The 22,439-nt window shown below is 33.6% G+C and overlaps 2 protein-coding genes across 4 annotated transcripts in view; one reads left to right on the top strand and one right to left on the bottom strand.

Annotated features, from left to right (window-relative positions):
• Positions 1–22,439, top strand: part of LOC142238166 (uncharacterized) — a 370,552-nt gene that overhangs the window by 83,093 nt on the left and 265,020 nt on the right. For both annotated transcript variants that reach the window (XR_012722668.1, XR_012722669.1), the window contains exon 9: positions 9,015–9,069. The gene's annotated coding sequence lies outside the window, so the exon portion shown is untranslated. The remainder of the gene's footprint in view (positions 1–9,014; positions 9,070–22,439) is intronic.
• Positions 756–22,439, bottom strand: part of ana (anachronism) — a 53,092-nt gene continuing 31,408 nt past the window's right edge. For both annotated transcript variants that reach the window (XM_075309732.1, XM_075309733.1), the window contains exons 4-5: positions 14,590–14,662; positions 756–5,575 (exon numbers count right to left, since the gene is read on the bottom strand). In XM_075309732.1, the coding sequence (XP_075165847.1) occupies positions 4,900–5,575; positions 14,590–14,662 (749 nt within the window). In that variant the 3' untranslated portion in view covers positions 756–4,899. The remainder of the gene's footprint in view (positions 5,576–14,589; positions 14,663–22,439) is intronic.

Raw genomic sequence — 22,439 nt, 5'->3', positions numbered from 1 at the left:
GGTCATATGAGTGTAAATCGGGCGAAAGCTATATATGGGAGCTCTATATAAATCTGAACCGATTTCAATCAAATTTGGCACGCATAGCTACAATGCTAAATCTACTCCCTGTGCAAAATTTCAACCAAATTGGGCCAAAACTCTGGCTATTAGAACCATATTAGTCCATATCGGGCGAAAGATATATATGGGAGCTATATCTAAATCTGAACCGATTTCAATCAAATTTTGCACACTTGACTATACGACTAAGTGTTATGTTTGTACAAAATTTCAAGCAAATCGGTAAAAAACTCTGGCTGCTGGGTACATATTAATGCATATCGGGCGAAAGATATATATGGGAGCTATATCTAAATCAGAACCGATTTCTTCAAAATCAATAGGGTTATATTCTGACCCTGATGTGCCAAATTTGAAGGCGATTGGACTTAAATTGCGACCTAGACTTTGATCACAAAAATGTGTTCACAGACAGACGGACGGACGGACAGACGGACATGGTTATATCGACTCAGGGACCCACCCTGAGCATTATTGCCAAAGACACCATGTGTCTATCTCGTCTCCTTGTGGGTATTACAAACGTATGCACTAACTTATAATACCCTGTTCCACAGTGTGGCGCAGGGTATAAAAACGCACACATTTTTTTTACTTAACTTCAATGGATTAAAATATTTATTTTTATTTTATTAATTTCAAAAGAAAAGTTCACATAAATCTATGATTCAAATATTAAACTTAAAACATAATTAAGTAAATATTAATCGTTTTATTTTGCCATATAAAGAAATTAAGGAAATAACAAATTTTCTTAAAACTTATAATCTACGGAAATAATATTTACACTTAGATAATAAATCAAACATGTACACCCCGAGAAGTAATATGATCACCTCAAACATGTTTTAAGAGCAAAATGTTATTTTTGGGTGGTGACCATGTAACATGGTTTTCGCAACCATGTTATTTTCTCGGAAATCATGTATCTGATTTTGGCAAGCAGATTATATTTGGCGAGAAAATAACATTTTAGTGACAAACATGTTACATGGTCACAATAACATTGGTCACAATAACATTTTGCTCTTGAAACATGTTTCAGGTGATCATATTCCTTCTCTGCGTGTACGCATATAAGAAAATACACTTTATTTGAAATTGCAGAAGCTGGGACTGGGACAATGTGATAAATTAAAAAAAAAAAAATTAATTTTTTATGACGTTTATAATTTTGTATGACATTTATAAATTAATGATAAATAGAATACTTTTTAATGGATAACTATTATATTATAAATTTATTGCTTCTGTTCTGTTTGGTGTAACATGGTATAGTTACACAAATTTTTCAGATTTAATATCAAATAATTTTTAAAATTATTTTTCTTATTAAAAATGGATTTCATTAAAGTGTTTGCCATTGATTACATACCAATTTTCTTTATGCTTATATTTATGAAATTATCTCAATGTTATCATTATTATTATCATTATAATTATATCAAATAACAGAATCAACCCTAATTTTAAAAACAAATATTGTGTGTTTTTTTATGTTAGTTTTTGTTGTTTATTTTTTAATATTTTTTTATAAAAAATCACAGGAAGTGCAGCAAGGTTCTTGTGTATCGCTTATGAATGGCAACACTGGGTTTTCAATGCATAGCTTAATTTATTATTTGCTTATTAAATACCACTCTAAATGAAAATAGCCTTTTTTTTTTGCAATAAATGCAATATGAATTTTTGAAATTGTTTTAATTAAGTAAACCAGCCTTTGTGTTTTTTTTTTTTTGATAGTTTAACATAATCTTATAACTAAAGATAATTTAGATAGGGGGAGTAAATAGATAGGAATGGTTAAACAACATTTTTAGATTGTAGATTTTCGATTTGATATTTAATTTGATCCATAGAATTTTACAAGTTGATCAAACATATCAGATGATTATTTCCTCAATTATGAAATAATAATGATACAGAAAGTTATAAAGGAAATTTCCTTTTAAATACAAAGTTCAAATTTCGAAGGTTTTAGAATTTCTTTTACATTTTTACTATAACAAGCAATTTTGATAAAACAAATATTATTGAAACAAATTTATTGTAGTTAAAAATTATTGTAAAGTTCGTGAAAAAAAAAATTATTAAATTAATCGATTAAAATATTTTTTTTGTTAAAAACTACATCTCCTTTCTCAATTAAGATATTTGAAAGCATTTTGAAAGTAACATTCAATGTTGCTAATATTTTTCTGCTTCTTACGCTCAATTTAGGATGCTTACGTCCCTAAAAATCCCCATTTTTAATTAAAATTCCTCACAAAAATCTCCAATAAAGTTTTGACAAGTTATTATGATAAAAAATAAAGAACTAGACTCGGTAAAGAAAAAAATATCACCAAAATATTTCCAATTAAAAAGTTGATTGAAATTGTAGATTTCTTCAATTAATAAATTAATTGATACAATTAACTTTTTAATCAAGATAGGAACATTACGTTAAGTCAATGATTGGAAATTGAAAAAATTTTAATTAAAAAATTTATTGATACAATTAACTTTTTAATTAAACTTGAAAAACTAAGTCACTTAAAAAAATTGATGGTTTTTTTTTTAATTTTTAACTAAGAATTTATTTCAAACGTTAAATTTTTTAATCAAACTAAAAACACTAACGGCCATTTTCATGTATCTCGGTTAGACTTTAACTCCCAGTTAACAGAAAGTAAAATCGAAATATCTTCTCTCCGGTTAACGGACAATTTTTTAGCAGTTAAGTTTTTAACTGGCGTAGGGAATATAAAGGCAGGATGACAGCTTCGTCTATAATAGGGTTTAAAATTTGGTTAGTTAACAGAACACTAACGGAGCTTTATGAAAATGGGGGTAAGTCAGTTAAGAAAGTAATTGAAAATAGTTACGTTTTTAATGAAAAAATTAATTGAGTTTTGCAATCACCATCAAATAAATTTTTAATTGAATCAATTAAAAAATTAATTGAAATTTGCTAATAAAATCAATTAATTTTTTAATCAAGTATTTTTTTAATGCCCAATTAAAACTGTAATTGATACTATCATTTTCGTAATTGAAGGCATTTCTATTAAAAAATTATTTGGATTAAGTAATTTCATGATTGAATCAGAAAAAAAATTTGTATGGGGTGTAAACAATATGTAAAAATTTAAAAAGTGAAAATATATATAAAAAAATTTTATATCGAACTGATTACAAAAAAATCGCCAGATTAAGAAAAAATCCACATAAAGTCCCCAACTCGAAAAATTCGTCGCCATTAAAAAAAAAATATCTTCAATTTGAGAAAAAATTCCCAAAAATGGCAACACTGGTAGCATTTTCGTTTTTTTTTAAAGTCGTTCATGCGATAATCGGACAAAAGAGCACACAAACAAATTTTTTCTGATTCAATCACGAAAATAATTAATTCAATAAATTTTTTAATTGAAATGTCTTCAATCACAGAAATGATAGTATCAATTAAAAAATTAATTGGAAGTCAATTTAAAAATTAATTGATCCAATTAAAAAATTAATTGATACTATTATTTTTTTTAATTGATTTATGTTTCAATTAAAAAATTTGTTGAAATTTGTTTTGTGAAAAAATATATAAAATATTTTATATCGAACTGATTACAAAAAAAAAAATCCCCAGATTAAGAAAAAATCCACACAAAGTCCCCAACTCGAAAAATTCGTCCCCATTAAAAAAAAAAAAATATCTTAAATTTGAGAAAAAATCCCCAAAAATGGCAACACTGGTAGCATTTTCGTTTTTTTTAAAGTCGTTCATGCGATAATCGGACAAAAGAGCACACAAACAAATTTTTTTCTGATTCAATCACGAAATTAATTGATTCCATTAATTTTTTAATTGAAATGTCTTCAATCACAGAAATGATAGTATCAAGTAAAAAATTAATTGGAAGTCAATTTAAAAATTAATTGATCCAATAAAAAAAATTAATTGATACTATTAATTTTTGTGATTGATTTATGTTTCAATTAAAAAATTTGTTGAATCAATTAAATTTTCAATTGAATATTTTTTATAACTCAATTAAGATTGGAAAAATGTTCGTAAATTTTTTTTTCTGTGAATGTCAATTGGTCGAGACTGAACATAATTGAAGGATGATGATATTAGCTTATATTTTTCAATTATCTTTTAAAATATGGAATATATGGAAATTCGTAATTATCCAACAAACTGCACAGAAAAGAATATCAACAATATTTTCCAATTAAAATTTTAATTGAATTTTAACATATTTCAAATTGAAACATTGATTAAAATTTTGTAATCAAAACAAAATTCAATCAAAAAAATTAATTGTGTCAATAACTTTTTTTTTGAATTGGATCAATTAATTTTGTAATTGGTATTGGTGTATGATTGGTGCTATCTTTTCTTAGAAATTTCAATTGAAAAATTAATTGGACCAATTTTTTATGGTTTTAGACAAGAGTTATTTGTTTCTGTGTTGCGAATAAGTTTTGTTGTCCTAATTTTAAATCCGGTTTATGTATTCAAAAATGCTAGTATAGTAAATTGTAGAATAATATTCATGATTTCTAAATTCGAAGAAAACGAAACATAAAATAAAATAATAGCAATAATAAGAAAAATGACAGAGAGAGAGCGAGAGAGAGTGGCATAGATTTCGGCATACATGATATATTCTAATAGTGACTATCTGTATCATCTTACTGAGATATGTGCGAACTGATTTTGGAGGTCCGGAGAGTGACATGTGCGGGACACTGGGTCAATCAATACCTTCACATACATATAAGTAAATGAAAATTAACACCCAAGGACCCAGGATATGGAATGTTGCTTCAGTATTCATTCTACTCCAAGGACATTTAAATATCAAATGTCTCTACTTGTTGTTGTTGTTGCTGCTGCTGCTGATGTAATAACATCAATTGTTTTTGTTCTTTTTGCAATTTGTGAACAATATGTTCCAGTAGCTTTGTCTCATGTTGTTCCCTTTCCAAATTAAGTTCCACAATATCAGTTGTGGGTAGCTCTGTACTCAAATGATGACGTCTGCGATGCACATTATCAAGATCCTTTTGTCGTACCGGCAGATAATCATCCATATTTTCTTCATCATGTTCCACTTCGGATTGTGGAATGTGATGATGATGTTTGCGATGATGACGTCTAGGATGATTACGATAATTGTATTCAATATTTTCTACTGCCAATATTTCTTCAGCTTTCTGCTCATCCATATCCACATCGTCCTCGGCCTCGTGTTCTTCGAAAGTTTCAAGCGGTTGTTGGACTTTCAAATGCCTTTTGTGGTGTAAATGTTCTTCTTGTTCATTATCCTCCACCTCCTGTAGATGATTATAAGCGACCGATGTTCTTTCTGTTGTTGATTCATTATCGTTTTCACTGGAATCCGATTTGTGTGATAAATTGAAAAGTTTATCCTTAAGACTAGCATATACGGTATCGGGTTGGGCATTGGGTTGATTAATAGGGGCAAAAGAAGCATATCCAACCAATTTTACATCTAATCTTGGGTACCTGAAAAAAGAGAGAGAGAGGGGATACAAATATTAAAAAAAAAAATTGAATTATCATATCAAATATTTGTCTAGTGTGACCATAGCCTTAGACTAAGCATCTCGCCACGGAATAATAACCTTATACAGTATTTATGTTTCATTTCTCCTTCGACATCGATATATAAATGGTATCAAAATTTAATTATGAACTATTCCTGATCGGTAGAATTATGTTACTATACTGGGTTGTTCAGTTATCATTACCAATTTGCTATTGATAGGGGCCAAATCCAGTTTGGTAGGAAATCAATACGGTCCGAGAATAGTGTGTTACTGATTTTAGTTATTAATAGTGAAGTTTATAAGGTAAAGCTATAATGAAGCGGCATCAATAGTAGGCGGTATTGATGACATTACTCCGGGTGTTGTATCAAATTGAGGTGAATTTGTACATATCTTTTAAAAACATCACAATTATGAATCACTTATGTTACATTAACAATGGCGAGTAGCAATATGATTGCTCAGGGTCGGCCTAAAAATATGCTAATATTTTTGTGTCTTAGATTAAAGACACGGCAATAGTGGAGTGTTGCCAGTATTGGGGATTTTCTCCAAATGGGGACGACATTTCTGTGCTGGAGGGGGGGGGGGGGATTTGGTGGGGGAATTTCCATTAATTTGGAAATTTTTTTAGAAAAAAAAACCATTTAATCTTTTTTAATAAAATTCGATTTCAACAGACAATTTTGGCAAAATTTTATTTCTATAGAAAATGTTGTTAAAATTTTATTTCTGTAGAAAATTTTTTCAAAATTTTATTTCTGTAGAAAATATTGTTAATATAAAAAAAAATTCTCAATTTTTTTTCCACGTAGAAAATTTTCTCAAAAATTTATTTCCATATAGAAAATTTTGTCAGAAGTTTATTTCTATAGAAAAGTTATGACAAATTCTACCAATCTACCAAACAATAAAAAATCTACCATTTCTGGTAGAATGTTATCAACTTTGGCAACGTGTCTACCACACAATTTTACTACTTGAATATTTAGAAGTAAATTTTCGTTCATAACATGTCGGCTGATAAGTCCCCGGTCAGACACATAGATGGCGTCGCTAGTATTGAATGCATATTATTTTTATATAGTACCAACCTTCAAATGATTCGTGTCAAACTTTGACGTTTGTAAGTCAATTAGTTTGTAAGATAGAGCGTCTTTTGTGAAGCAACTTTTGTTATTGTGAAAAAAAATGGAAAAAAGGAATTTCGTGTTTTGTTAAAATACTGTTTTCTGAAGGGAAAAAATACGGTGGAAGCAAAAACTTGGCTTGATAATGAGTTTCCGGACTCTGCCCCAGGGAAATCAACAATAATTGATTGGTATGCAAATTCAAGCGTGGTAAAATGAGCACGGAGGACGGTGAACGCAGAGGACGCCCGAAAGAGGTGGTTACCGACGAAAACATCAAAAAAATCCACAAAATGATTTTGAATGACCGTAAAATGAGTTGATAGAGATAGCAGAGGCCTTAAAGATATCAAAGAAACGTGTTGGTCATCAATATTTGGATATGCGGAAGCTCTGTCTAAAATGGGTGCCGCACGAGCTCACATTTGACCAAAAACAACAATGTGTTGATGATTCTGAGCGGTGTTTGCAGCTGTTAACTCGTAATACACCCGAGTTTTTTCGTCGATATGTGACAATGGATGAAACATGGCTCCATCACTACACTCCTGAGTGCAATCGACAGTCGGCTGAGTGGACAGCGACCGATGAACCGTCTCCGAAGCGTGGAAAGACTCAAAAGTCCGCTGGCAAAGTAATGGCCTCTGTTTTTTGGGATGCGCATGGACTAATTTTTGTCGATTATCTTGAGAAGGGAAAAACCATCAACAGTGACTATTATATGGCGTTATTGGAGCGTTTGAAGGTCGAAATCGCGGCAAAACGGCCCCATATGAAGAAGAAAAAAGTGTTTTTCCACCAATACAACGCACCGTGCCACAAGTCATTGAGAACGACGGCAAAATTCATGAATTGGGCTTCGAATTGCTTCCCCACCCACCATATTCTCCAGATCTGGCCCCCAGCGACTTTTTCTTGTTCTCAGACCTCAAAAGGATGCTCGCAGGGAAAAAATTTGGCTGCAATGAAGAAGTGATCGCCGAAAGTGAGGCCTATTTTGAGGCAAAACCTAAGGAGTACTACCAAAATGGTATCAAAAAATTGGAAGGTCCTTATAATCGTTGTATCGCTCTTGAAGGGAACTATGTTGAATAATAAAAACGAATTTTGACATAAAAATTTGTTTTTCTTTGTTAGACCGGGGACATATCAGTCAACCTGTTAAGTACAAGGAGACCGAAATCCCATTTTCATATAGCATAGCATTTTGCTTTATTAGTTTTTTTTTCAAAAAATAAACTTGTCAAAAATGTATTGGGGATAGTTGTGAGGAATTTAAATTTAAATTTGGGGTTTTTGGGGACGAAAACATAATTTGGGGACAAGAGTAGGAAAAAGACTGGCAACACTGCTTTAGTGAAGAGTTTTTAATACTTTTTAACAACTATATGTCACCCTGTGTTGAATTCACAATGATCGAATCGATTACTTAGTACCGGCCTAAGAATATGCTATTATTTTTTGTCTACGGCTGTTAAAATCGTATGTCTTTGAAGATCGGTAAATGTTCCTTATAGTTATCAAAAAACATTTTGGTTTGAATACAGGTTGATTTAAAATTTTGAAATCAAGAAAACATTTTGATATTTGCAGTGTCTCTTACAATTTGGAGTTTTAAACTGATATTTAATAAAATTTTGTAAAAATTCGACAAATGAAATCCGTATCCTAATTCCAACGTTATATACTGATAGAAAAAGTTTCGTTATATTAATGAAATATGTCATTAAAAGTGAGCCAATGAAACAAATTCGTTAATAATTTTTCATTATTATAACGAATTTTCCGTTCATCAACGTAACTTTTCGTACTATTAACGAAATTTTTCATTGTATTATTGAAAATGTTTCGTTATATCAATGAAAACATTTCGTTGGCTCAATTTTAATGAAATTATTTTGGTGTGTAGGGAAGCCGCACCTTTTGGTTTCGAAGCAATACCAGAATCCTTAAAAGAACGTCACAATTTTTTAATCTTAAAAATTATAGAGATTCTAATCACGTTATTCGGGCACTTTAGAAATTCAATTCTATTATTATTATTATTATTATTATTGAGAAATGTTGAAAATGTGTTGCGTTTTGTTAAATCGTAAAATATTGTTGCCTAGGAAAGATAACTCTTATTTCACTGTGTAATATTTTATATCGCATTGTTCGTCTTTTGCCAGAAAGTTTCTCAGATTGCTTTTTAGGTCTATGAACTATTGCCTTTGTTTCAAAATCTTTACAATTTGTATTTTTCATAATTCTTATTTGTTTCAGAATATTATTCCAACGTACTATTTACCAACGACAGTGCCAACTTCAAGCTAAACAGGTAAATAGTTTTAAAATTTTTGTTATTTATGGTTATTTATTTTATTTATTTTTGGTTTTGAGTCTATTTTTCTTGCTTTTATACTATTGCCTTTGTTGAAAAAATTTATTATTTAAGTTTTTTTTTTTTATTTTACGTAATTGTTACACTGAAAAAATATTGTCGTAAGGTCAAAGATTTCATGTCTTTAAAAGACAAATGCAAATTTTGCTTAGCATAGAAGACGCATTTCTCTAATATAAAGTTTTTTTCCTTGTCCAAAAGTCGATAAACTTTTCAATGAAATCGTATTGTCCTTATAATTAAGTGATTTGACTTAAAAATGGGTATCATAACACGAAAGAAAAACTGTTTGAGCTAAGGTTAAACGTTTTTTACTTGAAACATGGCATAATTTCTACTGGAAGCCGAGTCTTAATTTGGAAAATAAAGTTGTCGTTAACTCGTTTTTAAAGGGCTTTGCTAGCATATGAAGAAGAAAAGCTGAAAAAGCGAAAACTTAAAATTTGCTTCATAGAAGCAAGTACACAAAACTAAAATTTAAAAGAGAATTGTGTCTTAAAAGTATCCTTACTTGCATTCTCCGCTTCTTTGGCTCGGAATCAATACCAAAATTTTTAAAGTAAAGACAAAATCTTTAGAACCGGACATGCTTTTTTTCAGTGTATTCGTGTCAGAATTACCGATGTGATTGATACTATTTGACAACGACAGTATCTACTTTTACGCTAAACAAGAAAATACTTTTAATGTTGCTTACAATGACATGCATAATTCACAATCACAAACCCGAAGGGGATAAATCATTCTCATCCTCAAAGTATGCTATAATTTTTTTCATGTTCATAACAAAGCCATGGTGTGAAACTGTTTAAATTCTGTTTGGTTTCAAGTATTTTCGAAACCGCGCTGAATAGAAATATTTTCTAATCCTTTGGGAGCCACCGTGGTGCAATGGTTAGCATGCCCGCCTTGCATACACAAGGTCGTGGATTCGATTACTGCTACGACCGAACATAAAAACGTTTTTCAGCGGTGGATTATCCCACCTCAGTAATGCCGGTGACTGTTCTGAGGGTTTCAAAGCTTCTCTAAGTGGTTTCACTGGAATGTGGAACGCCGTTCCACATTCGGCTATAAAAAGGAGGTCCCTTGTCATTGAGCTTAACATGGAGTCGGGCAGCACTCAGTGATAAGAGAGAAGTTCACCACTGTGGTATCACAATGGACTGAATAGTCTAAGTGAGCCTGACACATCGGGCTGCCACATAACCTAACCTAACCTTCTAATCCTTTGGGCTTATGTTGTCGCTGAAAGTCAAAACAATTTCAATTTTCTTGTCAACACAATTTTTATACCCACCGCCTTAGAATGGTGACGGGGGTATAATAAGTTTGTCTTTCCTTTTGTAACACACCGAAATATCGATTTCCGACTATATAAAGTATATATATTCTTGATCATGGAGAAATTCAAAGACGATATAACCATGTCCCTATGTCTGTCAAAATGTTATTCTGTTGTAATCACGCTACAGTCTTCAATAATGAAGCAATCGTGCTGAAATTTTGCACAAACTCGTCTTTTATCTACAGGTCAAGTTCGAAGATGGGCTATATCGGTCCAGGTTTTGATATAGTCCCCATATAAACCTCCCGATTTGGGGTCTTGGGCTTATAAAAACCGTATTTTTTTATCCAATTCACCTGAAATTAGAAATGTAGAGGTATTTTAGAACCAAAAAGAAGTGTGTCAAAACTGGTGAGTATCGGGCCATGTTTTGGTATAGCCCCCATATAGACCGATCTCCCAATTTTACTTCTTGGGCTTATAGAAACCGTAGATTTTATCCAAGACCCACCTCCAGATTTTACTTCTTGGACTTATAGAAACTGTAGTTTTTATCAAATTGGGATAAAATTTGAAATCTAAAATTATTTTAGGACCATAAAGAGGTGTGCCAAAAACGGTGAGTACCGGTACATGTTTTGGTATAGCCCCCATATAGACCGATCTCCCAATTTTACTTCTTGGGCTTATAGAAACCGTAGATTTTATCCAATTTGTCTAAAATTGAAAATCTTGAGGTATTTTAAGACCATAAAGAGGTGTGCCAAAAATGGTGAGTATCGGTCCATGTTTTGGTATAGCTCCCATATAAACCGACCTCCCGATGTGGTGTCTTCGGTTTATAAAAACCGTAGTTTTTATCCAATTCACCTAAAATTAGTAATCTATAGGTATTTGGGGACCATAAAGGGGTGTGCCATAAACGGTGAGTATCGGTACATGTTTTGGTATAGCCCCCATATAGACCGATCTCCCGATTTTACTTCTTGGGCTTATAGAAACTGTAGATTTTATCAAATTTGTCTGAAATTGAAAATCTAGAGGTATTTCAGGACCATAAAAAGGTGTACCGAAAATGGTGAGTATCGGTCCATGTTTTGAATATAGCCCCGATATAGACCGAACTCCAGATTTTACTTCTTGGACTTATGGAAACCGTAGCTTTTATCCAATTTGCATAAAATTTAAAATCTAAAATTTTTTTAGGACCATAAAAAGGTGCGCCTAAAATTAGAAATCTAGAGGTGTTGTAGGACCACAAATACATGTACCGAAAATGGCGTGTATTGTTCCATGTTTTGGTATGCCCCCCATAGAGACCCACCTCCAGATTTTACTTCTTGGACTTATAGAAACCGTAGTTTTTAACAAATTGGGATAAAATTTGAAATCTAAAATTATTTTAGGACCATAAAGAGGTGTGCCAAAAACGGTGAGTACCGGTACATGTTTTGGTATAGCCGCCATATAGACCGATCTCCCAATTTTACTTCTTGGGCTTATAGAAACCGTAGATTTTATCCAATTTGTCTAAAATTGAAAATCTAGAGGTATTTTAGGACCATAAAGAGGTGTGCCAAAAATGGTGAGTATCGGTCCATGTTTTGGTATAGCAGCCCCCATATATACCGATCTCCCGATGTGGTGTCTTCGGTTTATAAAAACCGTAGTTTTTATCCAATTCACCTAAAATTAGTAATCTATAGGTATTTGGGGACCATAAAGGGGTGTGCCATAAACGGTGAATATCGGTACATGTTTTGGTATAGCCCCCATATAGACCGATCTCCCGATTTTACTTCTTGGGCTTATAGAAACTGTAGATTTGATTAAATTTGTCTGAAATTGAAAATCTAGAGGTATTTTAGGACCATAAAAAGGTGTTCCGAAAATGGTGAGTATCGGTCCATGTTTTGAATATAGCCCCGATGTAGACCGAACTCCAGATTTTACTTCTTGGGCTTATGGAAACCGTAGCTTTTATCCAATTTGCATAAAATTTAAAACTTAAAATATTTTACGACCATAAAGAGGTGCGAAAAAAATTTGAAATCAAGAGGTGCTGTAGGACCACAAATACATGTACCGAAAATGGCGTGAATTGGTCCATGTTTTGGTATATCCCCCATATAGACCGACCTCCATATTTTATTTCTTGGACTTATAGAAACCGTAGTTTTTATCAAATTGGCATAAAATTTGAAATCTAGAATTATTTTAGGACCATAAAGAGGTGCGCCGAAAATTGTGAATATCGGTCAATGTTTTAGTATAGCCCCCATATAGACCGAACTCCCGAAATTGTAAATATACTGGAAACTTAGACTCACAAAAACGTGTGTCGGATTTAGTTTTTATCGGTCCATTTGGTAAGGCATATAGACCGATTTCACTTCTGATCATGAAAATTGCTTGAAACTGAATGTAAAATTTCCACATTGTACTTCTCGTAATCATTTAAATAATGGGAGTGAAAATCTACAGATTCTCTCAATCTACATATTTTCAAATCAAGGCGTTATTCCATAATTTTCTTGCACACTTACAAGAGATGTTAATGATTCCTCTAAAACTCAAACAAAAATGGTAAAGGGTGATACGGTCAAAATTTGGTCAATATAAACTTGACGTATTTCTTTCAATTTTGCATTTAAAGAAAACCTGAACACCCCTCATTTTGAAGGTGTGTGTGTGTAGAATGTTGCTCCTATTTTGATTTTGGAATTCACTCTTCAGTTGTCAAAATGCCGTCCAAGCAAGAAGAGCAGAGTATCAAAATTTTGCTCGCGCATCGCGAAAATCCGAGCTACTCGCACGCAAAGCTGGAAAAATCGCTAAAAGTTGCCAAATCAACCGTTACAAATGTAATTAAAGTGTTTGGGGAACGTTTGTCGACAGCCAGGAAGTCTGGATCGGGGGGAAATCGAAAACCCTCAAGCGAAACCCTAACCTCTCTCTCCGAGATGCCGCAAATAAGCTGGGTGTATCGTCTACAACCGTGCATCGAGCCAAAAAACGAGCCGGACTATCGACTTACAAGAAGGTAGTGACTCCAAATCGCGATGATAAACAAAATACGACGGCCAAAACGCGATCCCGGAGGCTGTACACGACGATGCTGACGAAGTTTGACTGCGTGGTAATGGACGACGAAACCTACGTCAAAGCCGACTACAAGCAGCTTCCGGGACAGGAGTTTTATACGGCAAAAGGAAGGGGAAAGGTAGCAGATATTTTCAAGCACATAAAACTGTCAAAGTTCGCAAAGAAATATCTGGTTTGGCAAGCCATCTGTACCTGTAGCTTGAAAAGCAACATTTTCATAGCTTCCGGGACTGTCAACCAAGAAATTTACGTGAAAAGGGTGTTTGAATAAACGTCTGCTGCCTTTCCTGAAGAAACACGGTTGTTCCGTACTGTTTTGGCAGGATTTGGCATCTTACCATTACGGTAAAAAGGCCATGGAGTGGTACGCCGCCAACAACGTGCGGGTGGTTCCCAAGGACAAGAACCCTCCCAACACGCCAGAGCTCCGCCCAATTGAGAAATACTGGGCTATTGTCAAGCGGAACCTAAAGAAGACCAAAAAAACTGCTAAGGATGAGCAGCAGTTCAAGGCAAACTGGCTTTCTGCGGCGAAGAAGGTGGACAAGGTGGCTGTACAAAATCTGATGGCAGGTGTCAAGCGTGAGGCCCGGCAATTCGGATTTGGAAAAGCGAAAGCCTAACTGAATATTTTTCCTGAATTTTATACTAATTGAACTTGAAAAAGAAATTTAATTTGATTTTTTAAATAAACGATTTCACCGATTTACACGCGTTTTCCCTTGACCAAATTTTGACCGTATCACCCTTTACTTATAAATTCAGAACTTGATATAGTCTTCATAGGTAAAATCTTTAAATTTATCTTCGAGAAGTGTACTAGTTGAACTGCTCTGTTTGGGAGAACATCTGTTATCAAATCCCTCTGACATTTCAAATTTGATTCGTGGTGGTGGGTATTTAAGATTCGGCCCTCTCGAACTTACTTCTGTATATACTCGTTTTTAAAGTCTGTTATCCTTATTTTTTCATGTTTAATTTTATTATGACTTCATTAGTTCCTCAAAAATACAGCCTATGCCGGTTTACCATATTATGGATGTAAGTAATTTAAATATAATTACCTTGGCACCTCGTGCGCTGTAAATGGAGACATAGCCGGGTCCGGTCTGTAGTAATTCCATGGGATTGCAAGATCTGTAATTAATTGAAAGAAATAAACATTAGCATTCACAGAAATTTCCATTGAATTTTGCATGAAGCACAGAGTTAATATTTTAAAGCAAACATTCAAACAATAAATAAGCAAATTTACTATTTTCTTCAAGCCAAACAATAAAGCATTAAACATTTAAGAAATACATTCTTGTGATTAAAAGCAACAATGGATGAACCTTTTTTTTTTTAAAGCCTTATTAAATTATTTGCTAACATCTTCTCATGCTCGACTTTAAGCCTTTCCATATCAAGGTCATGGCAGCATTCTGACCTCGTATAAAATATTTTGTATACACAAAGTAAAAATAGCTCATAGCAATAACAGAGCAAAATACATTTATCAAACACGTAATAACATTTTATTTTTTATTTTTTTATTTATATGGTGTGTGTTATTTGTTTACTCAAAGTAACAACGACAACAACACTGAAAATTTTGCTGTCTGCAAATCCGTTTTCTTTGCCATTTAAATAACAAATAAGGGAATTTGATTCCGGTAAAAACATTCGAGAATGAAATAATAAAACTGCGTCAGTTAAAAAAAAAATATTTCAGAAAACTTCTTAAAGTGCAACTCCACCTTTTGGATATGATTTGTGTGTGTGTGTGTATGTGTGACGACATTTTGGTGTACAATTATTTTCTTCGGATTTATTTTCAATATTTAACAATGGGCTATATTTGGGTTTATTTGCTGATTCTTTCAAATTTATTCGATGTCCAGACAGTGTTCAGTTGCTTAAGATTTGTTTACATTTTCAATTAATTTGATGACATACTGTCTACATATGATTGATCCCACATTTGGCGGTACCAGCAACCTTATTATGAACATGGGAAATTTCCTGTTATTGTTCTGTTTTTGGGAAATGTAATACCTTGAACATTTGAACCGAAGCGATAGTCAGTTCCTTTGTTGTGTGAGTAGATTTGATTCTCATGAATCGTTGACGAAACGTAGTCGATTTACAATAATTGTTTTTGTCGATATAGCAATTATTGGCGTCTTCATACAAGAAATTTCCTGTTATTGTTCTGTTTTTGAGAAATGTAATGCCTTGAGTGAAACATTTGAACTGAAGCGATCGTCAGTTCCTTTTTTTTGGTGAGTAGATTCAATTCCCATGAATAGCTGCCGAAACGTAGTCGATTTACAATAATTTTTCTGTGGATATAGCAATTTTTGGTGTCGTCACACAATCGATGAAAGATAATATCGTGGAACTTGAAACAAAGGAGCAGGGGCAACGGATAAAGAGTACACCTTTTGTTTTATAAGAAATAACGAAAAGCTAATGTCGGGAAATGCCACTATATGATGTCTTAACAGGTTGGCTGATAACTCCCCGGTCTGACACATAGATGGCGTCGCTAGTATTAAATGCATATTATTTTTATATAGTATCAACCTTCAAATGATTCGTGTCAAAATTTGACGTCTGTAAGTCAATTAGTTTGTGAAATAGAGCGTCTTTTGTGAAGCAACTTTTGTTATTGTGAAAAAAAAAAATGGAAAAAAAAGGAATTTCGTGTTTTGATAAAATACTGTTTTCTGAAGGGAAAAATACGGTGGAAGCAAAAACTGGCTTGATAATGAGTTTCCGGACTCTGCCCCAGGGAAATCAACAATAATTGATTGGTATGCAAAATTCAAGCGTGGTGAAATGAGCACGGAGGACGGTGAACGCAGTGGACGCCCGAAAAAGGTGGTTACCGACGAAAACATCAAAACAAATCCACAAAATGATTTTGAATGGCCGTAAAATGAAGTTGATCGAGATAGCAGAGGCCTTAAAGATATCAAAGGAACGTGTTGGTCATATCATTCATCAATATTTAGATATGCGGAAGCTCTGTGCAAAATGGGTGCCGCGCGAGCTCACATTTGACCAAAACCAACAACGTGTTGATGATTCTGAGCGGTGTTTGCAGCTGTTAACTCTAATACACCCGAGTTTTTCCGTCGATATGTGACAATGGATGAAACATGGCTCCATCACTACACTCCTGAGTTCAATCGACAGGAGCTGTCGGCTGAGTGTACAACGACCGGTGAACCGTCTCCGAAGCGTGGAAAGACTCAAAAGTCCGTTGGCAAAGTAATGGCCTCTGTTTTTTGGGATGCGCATGGAATAATTTTTATCGATTATCTTGAGAAGGGAAAAACCATCAACAGTGACTATTATATGGTGTTATTGGAGCGTTTGAAGGTCGAAATCGCGGCAAAATGGCCCCATATGAAGAAGAAAAAAGTGTTGTTCCACCAAGACAACGCACCGTGCCAAAAGTCATTGAGAACAATGGCAAAAATTCATGAATTGGGCTTCGAATTGCTTCCCCACCCACCGTATTTTCCAGATCTGGCCCCCAGCGACTGTTTCTTGTTCTCAGACCTCAAAAGGATGCTCGCAGGGAAAAAATTTGGCTGCAATGAAGAGGTGATCGCCGAAACTGAGGCCTATTTTGAGGCAAAACCGAAGGAGTACTACCAAAATGGTATCAAAAAATTGAAAGGTCGTTATAATCGTTTTATCGCTCTTGGAGGGAACTATGTTAAATAATAAAAATGAATTTTGTCAAAAAAAATGTGTTTTTCTTTGTTAGACCGGGGACTTATCAGCCAACCTGTTACATTAAAATTGCTAAGTGCTCTCTTCGATTTTCTCACCTTCTGGAAAAATCTTTTAAACAAATCGTTCAAAATGCACTAATTTGTTAATTTAGAAAAACCAAAGCAAATAATGAGAAAAATATTAAAAAAGATCAAAGAGGTGCTGATATGTGGTAGCGCCAGACAAACCTATTCCGACTTGTAGACCGCAACATTGTTTCGCAAGTAAAAGTCAAACAATAAAATCTATAATGGACGATACGGAGTGATAACGTATAGTCGTAGAGGAAAACAAATACGCAGAATTCGATAGTATCCTAAACAAATGATTGGCTGAATGTGATAATACAGAACCTGAACCAATCAATGCCCAAAGGAGTTCCTGATATTGGCTAACCAAAAATTGGAAAGTAAATATAATTAAGATAGCACACAAGGCTATCCCTGGTTAAGGCGTAAATCCTCGAATATCCTCCTTTTTCCAAAGTAATCTAATATAACATACGGTAATGTAAGATCAGGAAGTAAATCGGGTGGACGATCAATATGGAGGCTATATCAAAAACTCAATGAATATGGAAAATCTCTTGTACCCTATGGTGGAGTATTATGGTGTTTTCTTTTCTGCAAAAAAGTGCTTTGCCTTCATTTTGTCTGTACAGAATACACAGTTTTAAAATGTTGCCAATAATCTAAAAATATGCTATCATTTCAGCGGGCAGAAAAGAATTCAAAGGAGCAAACAGGCCAATCGCAGCACTCTCGTTTGTCGGTAGTGCTGAAAATGCCTGCAATTTGCCTCTCTGCGTGGTACTATTTCCACAACAAAATTCGAAGCCTTTTCGCACTTTTGTCTGTTTTTTTTTTTTAGAAAAGAACCTAAAAAGCTCATTTTTCGGGCAAAATGCAAAAAAGGTGCGCATTTTTTGCAAGAAAAGAAAACACCATTAGATTACTGACAAATCATATTAAACAGTAAGCACGTATATTGGGGGCCTGTATCAAAAATTTTACTCTTTTTGGAATTGAAACATCAGATTCCATTGCGATTTGTAGATAGTAAACAAATTTAAATCGGGAGATCGCAGTCTACACAAGTTCTATTGTTGTGCCTCTTGAGTGACAATTTCGCCATTTTTTCTTGCGTTGCTACTTTTATGTCACAAAATTCCATACTTTTCCTATGTTGTGCCACCTTTTTATATTTTTTTCTCTAAATTTTGATCACGAATCCTATTAAAATTGAAATTTAGTCGAATGGACTTGTGGCGCCTGAAAGTATGCAAATATAACTTTAACGACAATTCTCTAAAATTTCTGGGTTACTCCACTGAACAGTCATTTTCAAAGGAGTGATGTCAGATGTAGGATCTCCCCTTTTTTAAGTTTTTTTTTCCTAAGATTACAAACACAGGGGACAGAATTTTTTCGCCAAAATTTTTATACACCATAGGATGGTGGTATATTAACTTTGTCATTCTGTTTGTAACACATCGACATATTGCTCTAAGATCCCATAAAGTATATATATTCTGGGTCGTGGTGAAATTCTGAGTCGATCTGAGCATGTCCATCCGTCCGTCCGTCTGTTGAAATCACGCTAACTTCCGAACGAAACAAGCTATCGACTTGAAACTTGGCACAAGTAGTTGTTATTGATGTAGGTCGGGTGGTATTGCACATGGGCCATATCGGTCCACTTTTACGTATAGCCCCCATATAAACGGACCCCCAAATTTGGCTTGCGATTGCTCTAAGAGAAGCAAATCTCATTCGATCCGGCTGAAATTTGGTACATGGTGTTAGTATATGGTCTCTAACAACCATGCAAAAATTGGTCCACATCGGTCCATAATTATATATAGCCCCCATTTAAATCGATCCCCAGATTTGACCTCCTGAGCCTCTTAGAGGAGCAAAAGTCATCCGATCCGGTTGAAATTGGGTACGTGGTGTTAGTATATGGTCTCTAACAACCATGCAAAAATTGCTCCATATCGGTCCATAATTATTTAAAGCCCCCATTTAAATCGATCCCCAGATTTGTCCTCCGGAGCCTCTTGGAGGAGCAAAATTCATCCGATCCGGTTGAAATTTAGGACGTGGTGTTAGAATGTGGTCTCCAACAAACGCGCAAGAATTGGTCCATATCGGTCCACAATTATATATAGCCCCCATATAGACCGTTCCCCAGATTTGATCTCCGGAGCCTCTTAGAGGAGCAAAATTCATCCGATCCGGTTGAAATTTGCAACGTGGTGTTAGTATAACCATGCCAAAATTGGTCCATATCGGTCTATAGTTATATATAGGCGACCCCCAACCACACAAAAATTGGTCCTTATCGGTTCATAATCATGGTTGCCACTCGAGCCAAAAATAATCTACCAAAATTTTATTTTTATAGAAAACATTGTCAAAATGTTATTTCTATAGAAAATTTTGCCAAAATTTTATTTCTATAGAAATTTTTTTCAAAATTTTATTTCTATAGAACATTTTGTCAAAATTTTATTTCTATAGAAAATTTTGTCAAAATTTTATTTCTATAGAAATTTTTGTCAAAATTTTATTTCTATAGAAATTTTTGTCAGAATTTTATTTCTATAGAAAATTTTATCCAAATTTTATTTCTATAGAAAATGTTGTCAAAATTTTATTTTGTCAAAATTTTATTTCTATAGAAACTTTAAACTTAATTATATACGTATTTAATCGGCCTTTTTTAGTTTAATATATACCACGTATGGACTATGTGGTATATATTACGGTGTTAGGAAGTTTTAAGATATCTTGCCATCGGCAAGTGTTACCGCAACCCAAGTAATTCGATTGTGGATGACAGTCTTCAGTAGAAGTTTCTACGCAATCCATGGTGGAGGGTACATAAGCTTCGGCCTGGCCGAACTTACGGCCGTATATACTTGTTTTTCTCCAAATTTTGATTACGAATCCTATGAAAATTGAATTTTATTCGAGTGGATTTGTGGCGCCTGAAAGCATGCAAATAAATCTTTAACGACAATTCTCTACAATTTCTGGGTTACTCCAAAGCAGTGATGTCAGATGTAGGGTCTCCCCTTTTTTAAGGTTTTTTTCATAAGATTACAAACACAGGGGACAGAAATTTTTCGCCAAACTTTTTTTTTTTCATTAGCCCGCTTTTATGGGCTATATATAAGGTTTGATGTGTACATCCATTCCTCACTGTTTGGTTTCAGTTTCGACTTTTCGACTACTGCTTTTTAAAACGTATTTGGGTATTTATCTGCCTTTACGTCAATATCGAGCTTAAGCTTTAGCGCTTAACTAAGAACAAGCCATTTTCCTTCGACCATTTGCCAGTCATGTCGAGAGCTCTCTAAATAATGTGTCTAATGGAATCCGTGAATTTTGCCTCGTCTGCTTTTTCACGCACTTGCACAGTTTTACTTTGAAAAATTTAAATTCAGTTTTTTTTTTTTGGAAAAAAGGCAATTGAAAAATTGAAATGCCTTTCATTCATGTGTCAATTGGAAAATAGAAAATTTTCATTCTGTATCGACTTCACAATCATAATAAGTTGCAAGCAAAGATTTTGAAAAAAAAAATAAATAAAGAGAAATTGGTTTTGATTTGCGAATAAGATTTATTGCAATTAGCTGCGAAATACAATTTTTATCTTTAGCCGAAATCCTTTAATTTTTTTAAATTTGAATATTGGTTTGACATCATTAAATCACAGGAAGTTGGACAAGGCTGTTATTTGGCCACAGATCTTTTGGATCTGTGGGATGACTATCCCACAGATTGCAAAATTGGCATATGGAATTTTGACATGGCTGAAACGCACAATTAAATTGGATTGTGAAAGAAAAAAGGCTTTCAAAATGGCAATTAATGCGGCATAAATATCCCAAATTTACCTAAATATCGCAATTCGCTATAAATTACATGAAGCAACAAAGAATCCGGGTATCAAAAGAAAATCATATATAAGGAAATTATTTCTAGAGCCCTGTCTGGCCTACACTTTGAAAAATTACAATCAATATAGATCAACGTTTTCCAGAAAACACTATGGAGACCGCAAACCTACTCATCTATATATGTATATACTCTTAATTTAAATTATTCTTTTCAAGTTATATTAAGAAACTGTAACTCAAGTACTGGTCCACAAGCGCTTGTTGGCTGAGCAACTCAAATAATTTCGTGAGTATTAAAGAATCTTTGTTTTTTTTTATCTTCTTAATTTGTTATATATCTATGGATGATGGGAATTTTCATTATTTAAGATTATTCAACTAATTCTGATTTGTTTTCTTGTATTAGAATTTTAAAATATTGAGATAGGCCACTTTTTGCAATTTAACATAATTTTTAATTCCCCTTTAATTTATTTGTTGATCTAGAAATAATTGTCAATATAATGATTACTAAAAATATGCAATATTATTATTAAAGTATTTGCGTTTAATTTTCGAAATTGAAGGTTTGAGCGTGTAGAGTGTCGTTAGGGCTGACAAACATCTTGGTCGGCAAGGCAGGGTGGGATAACCGATCGGATATCAATGACACCTAGATATCCATTTTCCGGGACCGGTTCCGTTTTCTTTTAAATAGCTAACTAGGTTTGTCATTATGAAAAAAAAAGTGTATGCTACCATTAAAATTTTATTGTTGGTGTAAGCGGCTGGGATCTAACTTCGGCGACAAGAACACCCCCCCCTCCACTGAGCAAGGTCGGAACATTCGGTAGCAATGGTCAGTAGAAGTTAGGATCCAGTGTGAGAGCCGTTACATAAAATAAATGGCGCCCAACGTGGGGCCCGATATCGGTGGAAAAAATATAGAGTAATTAATTTACATAAACTTTGATAACAAATCATATTCATGTTCATCTATCGAGATTTCCCCATATAATGACAGATCAAAAAAAAAAAAAAAAAAAAAAAATCCAAATTTAGAAATATTTATCTGTTTTGGATTCTTTAATTTGCATTCATTCATGTGGGATTTAAAGCCAAACTTAGATAAATTTTTTTTGGGTTGGTCAGAATAATCACTCTAGAATGTTTGAGAATTTTGGTCCTGAGTACAGTTGGGATCTTACTCACATGACAGAGTTTTACTTTTGGCATTAGATGTTAGTGAGTGGTAAA

Source organism: Haematobia irritans, chromosome 5 (genome assembly GCF_050003625.1).
Source record: "Haematobia irritans isolate KBUSLIRL chromosome 5, ASM5000362v1, whole genome shotgun sequence".
Classification (NCBI taxonomy): Eukaryota; Metazoa; Arthropoda; class Insecta; order Diptera; family Muscidae; genus Haematobia; species Haematobia irritans.
Note: the sequence above shows the minus strand (reverse complement) of the source record. Positions and strands in the feature narration are given on the sequence as shown.